The following is a 17,123-nucleotide window of genomic DNA, read 5'->3' as shown; positions in this document are numbered from 1 at the left end:
AGGTCTGGTAAAACTCAGCAGTGAATCCATCTGAGTCTGGACTTTTTTTAGCTGGTAGATTTTTGATAACTGCTTGGATCTCCATACTTGTTATAGGTCTATTTAAGTGATTAATCTCATCTTGATTTAATTTAGGTAGGTCCTATAATTCAAGAAGATCATCCATTTCTTTCAGATTGTCATACTTAGTGGAGTATGTTTTTATAGGTATGTCCTTATGATTTTTGAATTTCTCTGGTATCTGTTGTGATGCTGCCTTTTTCATCTCTAATTGTATTAATTTGTGTCTCTTCTCTCTTTTTTCTGGTCAGATTTGCTTAGGGTTTATCAATCTTGTTTATTCTTTCAAAGAACCAACTCTTTGTTTCATTGATTCTTTGGGTTTTTTTTTTTGTTGTTGTTGTTGTTATTTCTATTTCATTAATTTCTGCCCTAATCTTTATTATTTCTTCCCATCTACTGAATTTTGGTTTGCATTGTTCTTCTTTTTTCAAGGCTTTAAGGTGAAGCATTAGGTCATTTACTTGAGATCTTTCTAATTTCTTAATATAGGCACTTAAAGCTATACATTTCCCTCTTAGGACTGCCTTCATTGTGTCCCAAGATTTTGGCATATTGTATTCTCATTATTATTGACTCTATGAATTTTTTGATTTCCTCCTTGATTTCTTCATTGACCCATTCATCATTTAGTAGTGTATTGTTTAGTTTCCATGATTTTGTGTATGCTCTATAGCTTTTCTTACTGTTGATTTGTACTTTGATTCCATTGTGGTCACATAGAATGCAAGGAATTATTTCAGTTTTCCTGTATTTGTTAAGATTTGCTTTGTGTCCTAAAATATGGCCTATATTAGAGAATGTTCCATATGCTGCTGAAAAGAATGTGTATTCTGCACCATTTGGATGAAATGTCCTGTATATATCTGCTAGGTCCATTTCTTCTATGACCTGATTTAATTCAGATGCCTCTCTGCTTATTTTTCACTGGGATGACCTGTCGATGAGAGTGGGCTGTTGAAGTCACCCACTACAACTGGGTTTGATGTTATCTATGACCTTAATTCTAATAGTGTTTGTTTGATGAAGTTGGGAGCCCCCATGTTAAATGCATATATGTTTAGGATTGTGATGTTCTCCTGTTGGAGTGTGCCTTTAATCAATATAAGGTGGCCTTCCTTATCTTTCCTAACTAATGTTGGACTGAAGTCTACCTTGTCAGATATTAGGATAGTGACCCCTGCTTGTTTTCTAGGCCCATTTACTTAAAACACTATTTCCCAACCTTTCACCCTAAGATAGTGTCCATCCTTTGTAGAAAGGTGGGTTTCTTGGAGGCAACAAATTGAAGGATCCTGCCTTTTAACCCAGTCTGCAAACCTATGTCTTTTGGTTGGGGCATTGAGGCCATCAATATTAAGAGATATTATTGAAAGGTAGGTATTTATTTTTGCCAATTTTTGTAGTTCTTCCGGTTTTACCTTTGCTGTCTTATATTAACTAGTATTTGAGTACAGTTTGTTTTTTTCCAGGTTTCTTATATGTGTGTTTTTCTTTCTCTTCAGCATGGAGGATTCTTTCAAGTATTTTCTGTAGAGCTGGTTTTGTCTTCAAATATTCCTTTAGCCTGCTTTTGTTGTGGAATGTCCTTATTTCTCCATTTATTTGAATGGATAGCTTCGAAGGATAAGTAACCTTGGTTGACAGTTGTTATCTGTCAGAACTTGGAATACATTACTCCAAGCCCTTCTGGCTTTTAAAGTTTGTGTTGTATAATCTGCTATCATCCTGATGGGCTTGCTTTTGTAGGTAACTTGATTTTTCTCTCTAACTGCTTTCAATATATTTCCTTTGGTTTGTATGTTTGGTAGTTTAATTATAATGTGGCAAGGAGAAGTTCTTTCCAGGTTTTGTCTGGGTGGTATTCCAAAAGATTCCTGTATTTGTATTGGTACCTCTTTCCCAATTTGGGGGAAGTTTTCTTATATGATTTTGTTGAAAATGCCTACTATGCCTCTGGAGTGAAATTCTTCTCATTCTACTATACCCTGAATTCTTGTGGGTTTTTGTTTTGTTTTGTTTTGTTTTGTTTGTTTTTTTGAGGTAGGGTCTCACTCTTGCCCAGGCTGACCTGGAATTCACTATGGAGTCTCAGGGTGGCCTCGAACTCAAGGCAATCCTCCTACCTCTGCCTCCAGAGTCCTGGGATTTAAAGGTGTGCGCCACCACACCCGGCTCCCTGAATTCTTATGTTTAATCTTTTTATAGTGTCCCAAATATCTTGAAATTTCCATTCATACTTTTCTATTAGTTTGTCTTTCTCTTTGTTGGACTGTATTAGATTTGCCACCTGGTCTTCTAGCTTAGATATTTTGACCTCTCCTTCATCCATTCTTCTGGTGAGGTTTTCTACAGAGTTTTTTATTTCATTAACTGTGTTCTTCATTGCTAGTAATTCTGACTGGTTTTTCTTTATTATTTCTATTCCCTTATTTATGTCTTATATTAACCTCTTTATTTCATTAAATTGGTGCCCTGTCTTCTTTGATTCCTTTGATTTCCTCTTTGATTTCTTTGAGTATATCATATTCATAATCATTCTTTTGAAATCTTTCTCAGGCATTTCCTCTAGGGATCATTTCTGATGCATTAATACTTTTTGGTGGATTTATATTGTCTTGATTTTTGGTGTTTCTTGTGTTATAATGTACATATTTTTCCATCTTGGATTAATTTAATGCTTGGATTTTCTAGTTAGCTGCAGTATTATTAGATGTATCAATCAATCTGATGTTATATATCTTCAGGATAGGAGCTGAAGGTGCAAGGTGTGGCTCTTAAGACTCTCAGAGTATCTATAAAAGTGACCCTTGATGTAGGGTTTGCCTGCTATGAGAGTATTCAAGTAGGCTGATTGGAACAAAATACAGGCAGATTCTAAAATTTAAAATTTAACTAAACAATGTTCACATTCAATGAAAAACAGCTCAGGGCTGGAGAGATGGCTTAGCGGTTAAACGCTTGCCTGTGAAGCCTAAGGACCCTGGTTCGAGGCTCGGTTCCCCAGGTCCCACGTTAGCCAGATGCACAAGGGGGCGCATGCGTCTGGAGTTCGTTTGCAGAGGCTGGAAGCCCTGGCGCGCCCATTCTCTCTCTCTCCTTCTATCTGTCCCTCTCTGTGTCTGTCACTCTCAAATAAATAAATAAATAACTTAAAAAAAAAAAAACAGCCCAGAGTATTTATGCAAGAGTAGGTATTAAGACAACAGATCCTCTAACAAAGTTACAGTCCCTTAAGGTGTGTGTTGCCCCACACCCTTAATCCTGTCAACGAGGAGGTTAAGATTTCTGGTCTGTTGAGGTTTCCAAGTCAGCTTGTGACCAGGTGAGACCCTTCCCTGGTTTAATCCCAGTTACCTTTTGGGATGATTTTGGTCTCAGTTGTGCTGTGCTCCTGCTTGGGTCCCTCTTTGGTGCACTGTGTGTTCAAGAAGGCTGGTTGGGTTGCTGGATTGCTGCTCTGGTCGCTGGTGTTGGGTGCTGTGAGCTCCCTTCCCCAGGTCTCTGGTGTTTGCTGGCACTTGCGCTGGCAGTGGGGGAGGGGACGCTGTGGATGGTGGTTCTAGTTCTCCCACTGGTCCACATGGTCCTCTACCTCATGCTCTGCTCCTCCGTTGGTTGCTGCAGTCCTACCTTCATGTTTTTTGAGTTTGCAAGGAGCTCTGGTATGAGTGGAAATCCCCTCACATGGCTTTTCCTGTGGCTCTAGATGCTCTGGATCTCTCCTACTTCTCTGCTGCCTTTGGTAACTTCTTACATACTGTTGCAGTCTGGTTCACATTGCTGGTAGAAATCACCCAACCAAGAGCAGCTTCTGGGAAAAGAGATTTATTTTGGCTTACAGGCTCTAGGGGAAGCTCCACAATGGCAAGGGAAAACGATGGCATGAGCAGAGGGTGGACATCACCACCTGGCCAACATAAGGTGGACCACAGCAACAGGAGGGTGTGCCAAACACTGGCAAGGGGAAACTGGCTTTAATACCCATAAGCCGGCCCCCAACAATACACTCCCTCCAGGAAGCGTTAATTCCCAAATCTCCATCAGCTGGGAACCTAGCAATCAGAACACCTAAGTTTATGGGGGACACCTGAATCAAACCACCACACATACTTTTTAGTAGAAGAGTGTATTTTGCTGGGCTTTTTTGTTTTTGTTTTTGTTTTTCCTTTTTCTCTTCTAGGCTGCTTTGGCATGGTTCCTATGCTGCTGTCTTAACCAGAAATCCCTCATTTTCTTTTTTTTGAGGTAAGGTTTCACTGCAGTCCAGGCTGACCTAGAGTTCACTGTGTAGTCTCAGGGTGGCTTCAAAGACACAGTGATACTCCTACCTCTGCCTTCTGAGTGCTGAGATTAAAGGCATGAACCGCCATGCCTGGCTTCTTCTTCCTTTTTTTTTTTTTAAGGTTGGGTCTCACTCTAGCTTAGGCTGACCTGGTATTCACTATGTAGTCTCAGGGTAGCCTTGAACTCATGATGATCCTACCTTTGTCTCTCAGGGTGCTAGGACTAAAGGCATGTGCCACCATGCCTGGCTCCGTGTGTGTGTGTGTGTGTGTGTGTGTGTTTTCTTTTTTAAAGCTAGGCTTGCAGGCTTATTACAGTTACCTTCACATTGCTGGTATATAGCATTTGACCAGAAGCAGCTTATGAGAGAAAAGGATTTATTTCATACTTACAGATTCCAGGGGAAGCTTCTCATGGTGGAAGAAGGCTGGCTCACATTAGCATACATCCATAGCAGGGAGACACCAGCCAGCACCAGCAAGCAAAAGCTGGTGTTGACCACCACCTCCAGCCGGGAGACTAAATAGGCAGCCTAATCAGAAATACCTGAGAGAAGAGCCAGAGAGATGGCTTAGCAGTAAGGTGCTTGTCTATGAAGCCTAAGGATCTAGGTTTGATTCTCCAGGCCCCATATAAGCTGATGCGCATGGTAGCCCATGTGTCTGGAGTCTAATTTCTAGGAGTGGCTAAAGGCTCTGGGGTGCCCATTCTCTCTCTGTGTGTCTCAAAAATAAATAAATAAACATTTGAAAAAAAAAATTCCTGAGAGAAGCCATGCATGGTGGTACACACTTTTAATCCCAGTCCTTAGGAGACAGAGGTAGGATCTCTGTAAATTCAGGTCAGCCTGGGCTAGAGTGAAACCACTAGGTATGGGGGTGCACACACTTTTAATCCCAGCACTCAGGAGGCAGAGGTAGGATGATCACCATGAGTTCAAGGCCACCCTGAAAGACATAGTGAATTCCAGTTCAGTCTCGGCTAGAGTGAGACCCTACCTGTGGAGGGTAAGTGGGAAACCTGAGACTGTGAGGCTATTTACATTCAAACAACCTCAAGGCTAAAATCATAGAATTTGGGAGGGAGGTGTGAAGGAGGAAGAAAGGGAGGGAAAAATAAACTATAGAAAGTAGAACCTCAAAATAGGCATTGTGGCACAAACGGAATCCCAGCACTAGAGAGGTGGAGGTAAGAACAGTCACTCTCAGCCACATGGCAAGTAGGGAGCCAGCCTAAGTTACAGGAGGCAGGCTGACCTGGAATTCACTACGTAGTCTCAGGGTAGCCTTGAACTTAAGTGATCCTCTTACCTCTGTCTCCTGAGTGCTGGGATTAAAAGTGTGTGCCACCATGCCTGGCAACTCATCTGTTTTGAATGGTTGGTTTCCAGCTGATGGCACTTTGGGAAATGGAACCTTGCTGGAGGAGGTGTATTGTTGGAGATATGCCACTATTGTACCCATTCAGTCATTTGGCTTGGCTGGCCAAATTTAAGGCTTGGAGTGCCCACTGTTTTCACCGCTGATGACTTCTCTCTCCCATAGGACTAAATGTAGTGTAGCTTGTTTCAGCTTTCTGTCAGCTGGTCTACAGAGAGGAGGTTTTCAGCTCAGCTCCAGCTTGATTTCTCAGTGACCTTGCAGCCCATGCATGTGGAGTCCTCAGCAATAGGGTCTTACCATTTATTTCGGGTGGGAAAAAAAGAGCTTTGGCAGTGGCCTGTAATGTTTTAGGGGCATCAAGAACCTCCCTGGCCAATAACTAGTTGAAAGGTCTCCCATCACTGGCACTGAAATTTTTATAGGAAAAGTCTATGATTTCTGGGTGTGTCATTACCCAAAAAAGTGGGTTTCCATATGTCTTATGTATACTATCTTGAATTTTTTGTATTGTTTTTCTGAGGTAGGGTCTTACTCTAGCCCAGGTTGACCTAGAATTCATTATGTAGTCTCAGGGTGGCTTTGAACTCATGGCAATCCTCCTACCTCTGCCTCCCAAGTGCTGGGATGAAAGGCATGTACCACCATGCCCCATCTTTAATTTTGGTTTAACCCTGCTCCCATCCTTCTTTTACTCTGTCTCTTCCCATGACCTCACTTAGGCCATTGCATCCCCAGTAATCTGTTGTTCTACTTACATATAAACCTTACCCTCCCCTTAAGCCTGCCCCTCTCCTCCCTACTTTACAACCCATTTCTAGCTCCCTGGCCTCAGCTACCAATTTTTACTCCAACTCATATACAAGTCGAAACATTTGCAGCTAGGATCTACATGTGAGATAAAACATGTGACATTTGGGTTTCTGGGCCTGAGTAACCACAATATAATTCTTTCTAGATCCATCCATTTCTCTGCAAATTTTATAGCTTCATTTTTCTTTACTGCTCAATAGAACTGTATAAATGTAACACATCTTCATTATCCATTTAGTTGAGGGACATCTCAGCTGGTTCCATTTCCTAGCTATTGTGAATAGAATGGCAATAAACATGGATGAGCAAGTATCTCTAAGGTAGTGAGAAGAGTCCTTAGGATATATGCCTAGGAGTGCTATAGCTGGGTTATATGGTAAATCTATTTTTACCTGTCTCAGGAACCTCCACACTGATTTCCACAATGGCTGCACCAGATTACATTCCCAACAGTATAGAAGGGTTCCTCTATCTGCATCCTTGCCAGTATTTATTGTCATTTGTTTACTTGATGACAGCCATTATGACAGGAGTGAGATATAATCTCAAAGTAGTTTTTTTTTTAAGATTTTATTTATTTATTAGAGACAGAGAGGGAGAGAGAGAGAGAGAGAGAGAGAGAGAGAGAGACTGAGAAGGGGCCTGCCAGGGCCTCTAGCCACTGCAAACAAACTCCAGATGCATATGAAACCATGTGCTTCTGGCTTATGTGGGACCTGGAGAATTGAATCTGAGTCCTTAGGCTTCACAGGCATGTGCCTTAGCCACTAAGCTATCTCTCCAGCCTTCAAAGTAGTTTTGATTTGCACTTCCCTGATGGCTAAGGATGTAGAACATTTATTTACTTTTATTTATTTGAAAGAGAAAGAGAGAGAGAGAATGGCCGTACCAGGGCCTCCAGCTATTACAAATGAACTCCAGATGCATGTGCCCCCTTGTTCATCTGGCTTACATGGGTTCTGGGGAATTGAACCTGGGTCTTTTGGCTTTTCAGGCAAGTGCCTTAACCACTAAGTTTTCTCTCCAGCCCTAGAACAATTTTTTTAGATGTTTATAGGCCATCTGTAGTTCTTCTTTTGAGAAGTCTCTATATAGTTCCATAGCCCTTTCTTTTTCTTTTCTTTCTTTTTTTTTTTAGGTAGAGTTTCACTCTAGTTCAGGCTGACCTGGAATTCACTAGCAGTCTCAGAGTGGCCTTGAACTCAAGATGATCCTCCTAACTCTTCCTCCCCAAGTGCTGGAATTAAAGGTGTGTGAGACCACACCTGGCTCATAGCCTATGTTTATTTATATTTATTTATTTGAGAGTCACAGAGAGAGAGAGAGAGAGACAGAGAGAGACAGAGAGAGACAGAGAGAGAGAGAGAATGGGTGAGCCAGGACCTCCAGCCACTGCAAACGAACTCCACATGCATGTACCATCTGACTCATGTGGGTCCTGGGGAATCGAGCCTCGAACCTGGGTCCTTAGGCTTCACAGGCAAGTGCTTAACTGTCATAGCCCATATTTAAATTGGGTTGTTTGATTTCTTATCATTTACTTTTTGGAGTTCTTTGTATATCCTATATATTAATCCTCTGTAAGATGTATAGCTGGTAAAGATTTTCTCCCATTTTGTAGTTTGCCTATTTGCTCTATTCACAGTATTCTTTGCTGTACAAAATCTTTGTAATTTCATTTGGTCCCAGTGGGTGATTAGTGGTTTTATTTCCTGAGCAACTGGGGTTATATTCAGAAAATCATTTCCTATGCCAATATGTTGAAGGGCTTCCCCTTCTTTTTCCTCTAACAGTTTCAGAGTTTCAGGTCTGATATTAAGATGTTTGATCCATTTGGACTTGATTCTTGTGCATAGAGTGAAATAAGGGTCTATTTTCTTTTTCTTTCTTTCTTTCTTCTTCCTTTTTTTTTTTCTAGGTAGGGGTTCACTCTAGCTCAGGCTAACCTGGAATTTACTATGTGGTCTCAGGGTGACCTCAAACTCACGGCGATCCTCCTACCTCTGCCTCACAAGTGCTGGGATTAAAGGCATGCTCCACCATGCCTGCCTAAGGATTTATTTTCATCCTTCTATATATACCAGTTTCCCCAGCACCATTTGTTAAAGAGGATGTTTTTTTCTCCAACGAATATTTTTGGCATTTAAAAAAATCTATATAGATATTTTTACTGGCAACTTCTATACTTACAGACAACAATCTATGGTATTTCCCTCCCTTCCTCCACTTTCTCCTTCATAACTCTGCTCTCTGTCATATCCCCTCCCTCTCTTCATTAGTCTCTCTTTAGTTTGATGTCATCATCTTTTTCTCCTATCATGAGGTCTTGTGTGGGTATTGCTAGGCACTACAAGGTCTTGGATATAGAGGTCAAATTCCGTCTGGACAGTTTTATGTAGGGAGTGGTTCCCTTCCTTTGGCTCTTACATTCTTTCCACCACCTCTTCTGCAATGGAACCTGAGCCTTGATGGGTGTGAGATGTTTCAGTGCTGGACACTCCTTCAACCTTTCTTCTCAGCACAATGTTGCCTTTTGGGTCATCCCAGTGGTCATCGCCATCTGAAAAGAGAAGCTTCTCTAACCAGAAGTGAGAGTAGCATTAATATATGAGTATAAACATTAAGTGTAGTGCTTCCAGGACAATTTGATGAGAGTAATATATGCATTTACCCAGACGAGAGCAGGCTTTATACCCCTAAGGCTTATAATCTTCCCTGCCATAGGCTTTTGATTAAGTTTTCAGTACCAGACACGTATTCCCTCCCATGGAGTGGGCCTTCAGTCCAATTAGAGAGCAGTTGCTTTCCCCCAGAGCAGACATGCCACTATTGCACTCATTCAGTTATTTGGCCTATCTGGCCAAACTTGAGGTTTCCAGTGTCCACTGTTTTCACTGCTGATGACTCTGTCTCCCATAACACTGCATACAGTGCAGCTTTTTCCAGCTTTCAGTGGGCTGGGCTACAGGGAGAAGGTTTTCTGCTCAGCACCAACTTGATTTCTCAGTGACTTTGCATCTCAGGCATGTGAAGCCTTCAGCAATAAGGCTTTCTCATCTCTTTCTCATGGGGAACCAAGGGACTGTAATGTTTTGGAGGAATCAAGGAACTCCCTGGCCAGTGACTCACTGGAAGGTATCTCATCCCAGGCACTGAAAATTTTCCAGTAACAATCTATGGCTTCTGGATGTGCCATTATTTAAGAAAGAAGATTCTCATATGTCATATTCAGAATATCTTTTATACAAGCTCTTCCCCTGACTTTGTTTAGGCCTTTCCCCTGCTGTAATCTGTTCTACTTACATATATATAATACCATCCTCTTAAGACCTTCCCTCTCCTCTGTCCCTTATAGCCTTTTTCTAGCTTATGGGCCTCTTCTACTGACTTTTGGTTCCAGATCACACACAAGTACACATTTGTAGCTAGGAACCACATATAAGAGAGAATATATGATGTTTGGCTTTCTGGGCCTGGGTTACCTCGCTTAGTATAATCCTTTTCAGATCCATCCATTTCCCTGCAAATTTTATTTTTCTTTACCACTGAATAAATACCATTGTGTAGATGTACCACATCTTTATTATCCATTCATCTGTGGATGGGCATTTAGGCTGGTTCCATTTCCTAGCTATTGTGAATAGAGCAGCAATAAACATGGTTGTGCAAATATCTCTAAGGTAGTGAGAAGAGTCATTAGGATATATGCCTAAGAGTGCTATAGCTGGATCATATGGCAAATCTATTTTTAGCTCTCTCAAGAATATCCACACTGATTTCCACAATGGCTGTACCAAATTAGATCCCCACCAACAGTGCAGAAAGGTTCCCATTTTACCACATCCTCACCAACATTTATTGTCATTTGTTTTCTTGATGGTAGCCATTCTGATGGGAGAGAGATGTAATTTCAGGTAGCTTTCATTTGCATTTCAGTGATGGCTAAGGATGTAGAACACTTTTTTAGATATTTATATGCTGTGGTGGTTTGATTCAGGTGTCCCCCATAAACTTAGGTGTTCTGAATGCTAGGTTCCCAGCTGATGGATATTTGGGAATTAATGCCTCCTGGAGGGAGTGTATTGTTGGGGGCGGGCTTATGGGCTTTATAGCCAGTTTCCCCATGCCAGTGTTTGGCACACCCTCCTGTTGCTGTGGTCCATCTTCTGTTGGCCAGGGGGTGATATCCACCTTCTGCTCATGCCATCGTTTTCCCCTACCATCGTGAAGCTTCCCCTCAAGTCTGTAAGCCAAAATAAAACTCTTTTTCCCAGAAGCTGCTCTTGGTTAGGTGATTTCTACCAGCAATGCGACCCGGACTGCAACATATGCCATCTGAATTCTTCCAGTGAGAACTTTCTATATAATTCCATAGCCCATTTTTTGATTGGGTTGTTTGATTTCTTAGTGTTCTGTTTTTTTGAGTTCTTTGATATTCTGGATATTAATCCTCTGTCAGATGTGTAACTGGCAAAGATTTTCTCCCATTCTGTAGGTTGTCTGTTTGCTCTATTTACAGTATTCTTTGCTGTACAAAATCTTTGTAATTTCATGAGATCCCAGTGGTTGATTAGTGGTTTTATTTCCTGAGCAATTGGGGTTATATTCAGAAAGTTATTACCTATGCCAATATGTTGAAGAGTTTCCCCTACCTTTTCCTCTAGCAATTTCAGAGTTTCAGGTCTGATATTAAGGTCCCAGATCCACTTGCATTTAATTCCTGTGCATTGAGAAAGACAAGGTTCTATTTTGTCTTTCTACATATAGATACCCAGTTTTCCCAGCACCAATTGTTGAAGAGGCTGTCTGTTCTCCAATGATTATTTTTGGCATTTTCGTCAAAAATCAGATGGCTGCAACTACCTGGATTAACATCTAGGTCCTCTATTCTGTTCCCTTGATCTACATGTCTGTCTTTGTGCCAATACCATGTTGTTTTGTTACTATGGCTTCATAATATAGCTTAAAATCAGGTATGGTGATACCACCAGCCTTATTTTTGTTGCTCAAAATCATTTTGGCCTGTCAAGGTTTTTTCTGCTTCCAAATGAAATTTAGTATTTTTTTTTCTATTCCTGTGAAGAATGCCATTGGAATTTTAATAGGAATTGTATTAAACGTGTAGATTGCTTTTGGTAAGATTGACATTTTCACAATATTCATTCTTCCAATCCAAGAACATGGGAACATCTTTCTATTTCCTTGTGACTTCTGCAATTTCTCACTTGAGTGTTTTAAAGTTCTTACTATAGAGCTCCTTCACTTCCTCAGGTAAATTTATTCCAAGGTACTTTAGTTATTTATTTATTTGAGGCAATTGTGAATGGGACAGATTCCCTGATTTCATTCTCTGTATGTTTGTTGTTAGTATATTGGAAAGCTACTGATTTCTGTGTATTTATTTTGTATCCTGCTATGTTGCTAAAAGTGCTTATCAGCTTGAACAGTTTGCTGGTAGAGTTCTTAGGGTCTTTTATGTATAGAATCATACTATCTGCAGATAGTGATAATTTGATTTCTTGCTTCCCAATTTGTATCCCTTTTATGAGTGTCTATTGCCTTATTGCTATAATTAAGACTTCCAGTACTATATTAAATAAAAGTGGGGACAGTGGACACCCTTGTTTTCTTCTTGAACTTACTGGAAAAGCTTCAAGTTTTTCACCATTTAGTATTTTGTTGGCTATAGGTTTGTCATAATTACCTTTTATTATGTTGAGATATGTTCCTTCTAGTCCCAGTTTCTGTAATACTTTTACCATGAAAGGATGTTGGATTTTACTGAATGCCTTTTCTGCATCTATTGAGATGATTGTGTGATTTTTGTCCTTCAGACCATTTATATGATGTATTACATTTATTGATTTGCATATGTTAAATCATCCCTGGGATAAAGCCAACTTGGTCGGGGTGAATAATCTTTTTGATATATACTTGTATTCTGTTTGCCAATATTTTGTTCAGAATTTTTGCATCTGTGTTCATGAGGGAGATTGGTCTGTAATTTTCTTTTTTTGTTCTGTCTTTGCCTGGTTTGGGTATGAGGGTGATGCTAGCTTCATAGAAGGAGCTCGGTAGAATTCTTTCCTTTTCTATTTTATGGAAAAGCTTGAGAAACATTGGTGTTAGTTCTTCTATGAAGGCCTGGTAAAATATGCCAGTGAATCCATCTGGGCCTGGGCTTCTTTTAGTTAGGAGACTTTTTATAACTGCTTGGATCTCTGTACTTGTTATAGGTCTATTTAAATGGTTTATCTCATCTTGACTTAATTTTGGTAGGTCATATGAATCAAGGAAACCATCCATTTCTTTCAGGTTTTCAAACTTAAATGCATATATATATTCTTAAAGTATGTCCTTATAATTGTCTGAATTTCTTTGGAATCTGTTCTTATGGTGCTTTTTTCATCTCTAATTTTATTAATTTTTGTCTCTTCTCTCTTTCTTCTGGTCAAAGTTGCTAAGGGTTTATCAATCTTTTTTATCCTTTCAAAGAACCATCTCTTTGTTTCATTGATTCTTTGGATTGGTTTTTTGGTTTCTATTTTATTAATTTCTGCCCTAATCTTTATGATTTCTTCTCATGTACTGTGTTTTAGTTTGCCTTGTTCTTCTTTTTCCAAAGCCTTAAGGTAGAGCATTAAATTGTGAACTCTCTAATTTCTTCTTCTTTTTTTTTTTTTATTTGAGAGCGACAGATAGAGAGAGAAAGACAGATAGAGGGAGAGAGAGAGAATGGGTGCGCCAGGGCTTCCAGCCTCTGCAAATGAACTCCAGACGCGTGCGCCCCCTTGTGCATCTGGCTAACGTGGGACCTGGGGAACCGAGCCTCGAACCGGGGTCCTTAGGCTTCACAGGCAAGTGCTTAACCGCTAAGCCATCTCTCCAGCCCTCTAATTTCTTAATATAGACACTTGGAGCTATAAATTTCCCTCTTAGGGCTGCCTTCATTGTGTCCCAAAGGTTTTGGTATGTTGTATTATCATCATTTGATTCTATGTATTTATTGATTTCCTTAATGACCCACTGATCATTCAATAGTGTACTGTTTAGTCTCCATGAATTTCTGTATGCTCTGTAGCTTTTTTTGTTGCTGATTTGCAGTTTAATCCTATTGTGGTCACATAGAGTACAAGGGATTATTTCAATTTTTATATATTTGTGGAGATTTGCTTTGTGTCCTAATATATGGTCTATTTTAGAGAATGTTCCATGTGCTTCTGAGAAAAATGTATATTCTGCAGCATTTGGAAGGAATATTCTGTAGATATCTGTTAGGTCTATTTGTTCCATGACATCATTTAATTCAGATGTCTGTTTATTTTTTTTTTAATTTTTATTAGCATTTTCCATGATTATAAAAAAATATCCCATGGAAATTCCCTCCCCCCCCCACACACTTTCCCCTTTGAAATTCCATTTTCCATCATATTACCCCCCTATCTCAATTATTGTACTTACATATATACAATATCAACCTATTAAGTACCCTCCTCCCTTCCTTTCTTTTCCCTTTATGTCTCCTTTTTAACTTACTGGCCTCTGCTACTAAGTATTTTCATTCCCACGCAGAAGTCTCTGTTTATTTTTTTGCTGGATGACCCGTCAGTTGATGAGAGTGGGGTATTGAAGTCTCCCATTACAATTGCATTTGATGTTATCTATGACCTTAAGTCTAATAGTGTTTGTTTGATGAAACTGGGAGACCCCATGTTCGGCACATTTATGTTTAGGATTGTAATGTCCTCCTGGAGAGTTCCTTTAATCAGTATAAAATGACTTTCTTTATCTTTCCTCACTAATGTTGGTTTGAAGTCTATCCTGTGAGATATTAGGAAAGCAACCCCTGCTTGTTTCCTAGACCCATTTGCTTGAAATACCATTTTCCATCCTTTCACCCTAAGACAGTGTCTACTTTTTTTTCTTTTTTTGTGAGATGAGTTTCCTGGAGGCAAAAACAAATGGCAGAATCCTGTCTTTTAATCCAGTCTGCAAGCCTGTGTCTTTTGGATGGTGCATTGAGGCCATTGATATTTAGAGTTATTATTGAAAGGTATGCATTTATTCTTGCCATTCTTCTTATTTTATAGTGTTTCCTGTTTTCCCTTTACTCATTTGTTTTAATTGTTATTTGAGTGTGGTTTATTTTTTCCTATTTCCTCTGGTGTGTGTTTTGCTTTCTTTTTGGCACTAAGAATTCCTTCAAGTATTTTCTGTAGTGCTGGTTTAGTTGTCATAAATTCCTTTAGACTGTTTTTGTTGTGGAATGCCCTTATTTCTCCATCAATTTGGGAGACAGCTTTGCAGGATAAAGTAACCTTGGTTGACAGTTGTTATCTTTCAGAACTTGGAATACATCATTCCAAGCCCTTCTGGCTTTTAAAGTTTGTGTTATCTGCAGTTATTCTGATGGGCTTGCCTTTGTAGGTGACTTACTTCTTCTCTCTAACTGCTTTCAATATATCTTCTTTGGTTTGTGTGTTTCATAGCTTAATTATAACATGGCAAGGAGAGGTTCTTTCCAGATTTTGTCTGTATGGTGTTCTATTTTTGGCATTTTTTTCTCAAAAATCAGATCACTGTAGCTGTCTGGATTTACATCTGAGTCCTCTATTCTGTTCCATTGATGTACGTGTCTGTCTTTGTGCAAATACCATGCTTTTTTTCTTACTATGGCTCTGTAATATAGCTTAAAATTGGGTATGGTGATACTGCCAGCCTTATTTTTTTCTTTTCAACTTTTTAAATTAACAACTTCCATGATTGTAAACAATATCCCATAGTAATGCCCTTCCTCCCCCCACTTTCCCCTTTGAAACTCCACTCTCCATCATATCTTCTCCCCATCTCAATCAGTCTCTCTTTTATTTAGATGTCATGATATTTTCCTCCTATTTTGATGGTCTTGTGTAGGTAGTGTCAGATACTGTGAGGTCATGGATACCCAGGCCATTTTATGTCTGGGGGAGCATGTCCTGCCCTCTCTTCTGCAATAGTCCCTGAGCCTTGGAAGGTGTGATAGAGATATTGCAGTGCTGAGCACTCCTGTCACTTCTTTCCAGCACCATGGTGCCTTCTGAGTCATCCCAAGGTCACTGCCATCTGCCAGCCTTACTTTTGTTGCTCAAAATTATTTTGGCTATTTGAGATGTTTTATGCCTCTAAAAGAATTTTAGGATTGACTTTTCTAATTCCATGAAGAATGCCATTAGAATTTTGTGACTCCCATTTTTTTGTTTGTTTGTTTTTTCATAGTAGGGTCTCGCTCTAGCCCAGGCTGACCTGGAATTCACTATGCAGTCTCAGGGTGGCCTCAAGTTTATGGTGATAATACCTCTGCCTCCCAATTGCTGGAATTAAATGGGAGCACTACACGCCTAGCTTATTGGAATTTTGATGAGGATTACATTAAATGTGTAGATTGCTTTTGGTAAGGTTGAAATTTTCACAGTATTGGTTCTTCTAATCCAAGTACAAGGGATGTCTTTCCATTTCCTACTGTCCTCTGCAAGTTCTCTCGAGTGTTTTAAAATTTTCATTGTAGAGATACTTCTCTTTCTTGGTTAGCTTTATTTCAAGGTTTTTGTTATTTTGGAGGCAATTGTGAATGGGTGTGATTCTCTGATTTCATCCTTACCATGCTTATTCTCAGTATATAGAAAAGCTACTGGTTTCTGGTCTCTTCTTCAGTGCTGTCTGAGGAGGTAGCTGCCATCTTCTGCTCGGCATCCTGGCTGCCCTCAGACCTCTGGTGAAGCCCAAGATTGTCAAAAAGAGGACCAAGAAGTTCATCCGGCACCAGTCAGACCGATATGTCAAAAGTAAGCGTAACTGGCGGAAACCCAGAGGTATTGACAACGGGGTGCGGAGAAGATTCAAAGGCCAAATTTTGATGCCCAACATTGGTTATGGGAGCAACAAGAAAACAAAGCACATGCTGCCCAGTGGCTTCCGGAAGTTCCTGGTCCACAACGTCAAGGAGCTGGAAGTGCTCCTAATGTGCAACAAATCTTACTGTGCTGAGATTGCTCACAACGTTTCTTCGAAGAACCGCAAAGCCATTGTGGAAAGAGCGGCCCAGCTGGCTATTAGAGTCACCAATCCCAACGCCAGGCTGCACAGTGAAGAAAATGAATAAGCAGCTTATCTACATCTTATCTTTGTACTTAAATAAAACCAGGAAACATGCTGTCTTTCCTAGTATACTCCTCAAAAAAAAAAAAAAAAAAAAAAAAGAAAAGCTACTGGTTTCTGAATGTTTTATTTTGTATCCTGTTATGTTGCCAAAAGAGTTTATCAGCTCTAATAGTTTGCTGGTAGAGTCTTTAGGGTCCTTTATGTATATAACCATATCATCTGCAAATAATGATAATGTGATCTCTTCCAATTACATATATATGTATATAATTGTATATATATGTATACGTATATGTGAGTGTGTGTTATATATATATGTGTGTGTGTGTGTGTATATATATATATATTTTTTTTTTTTCTTTTTTCTTCAAGGTAGGGTCTCACTCTAGCTCTGGCTGACCTGGAATTTACTCACAGTCTCAGGGTGGCCTCGACTCACAGCGATCC

At 39.9% G+C, this 17,123-nt stretch overlaps 1 protein-coding gene across 1 annotated transcript in view; it reads left to right on the top strand.

Annotated features, from left to right (window-relative positions):
• Nucleotides 1-16,742, top strand: part of LOC123454058 (60S ribosomal protein L32-like) — a 52,502-nt gene extending 35,760 nt beyond the window's left edge. The window contains exon 2 of the mRNA XM_045132140.1: nt 16,244-16,742. Coding sequence (XP_044988075.1) covers nt 16,244-16,677 — 434 coding nt within the window. The 3' untranslated portion in view covers nt 16,678-16,742. The remainder of the gene's footprint in view (nt 1-16,243) is intronic.
• The last annotated feature ends 381 nt before the right edge of the window (nt 16,743-17,123 follow it).

The sequence above is a fragment of the Jaculus jaculus genome, chromosome 13 (assembly GCF_020740685.1).
Source record: "Jaculus jaculus isolate mJacJac1 chromosome 13, mJacJac1.mat.Y.cur, whole genome shotgun sequence".
In the NCBI taxonomy this organism is placed as follows: domain Eukaryota; kingdom Metazoa; phylum Chordata; class Mammalia; order Rodentia; family Dipodidae; genus Jaculus; species Jaculus jaculus.
The sequence above is the reverse complement of the archived record's forward strand: the minus strand, read 5'-3'. Positions and strand labels throughout refer to the sequence as shown.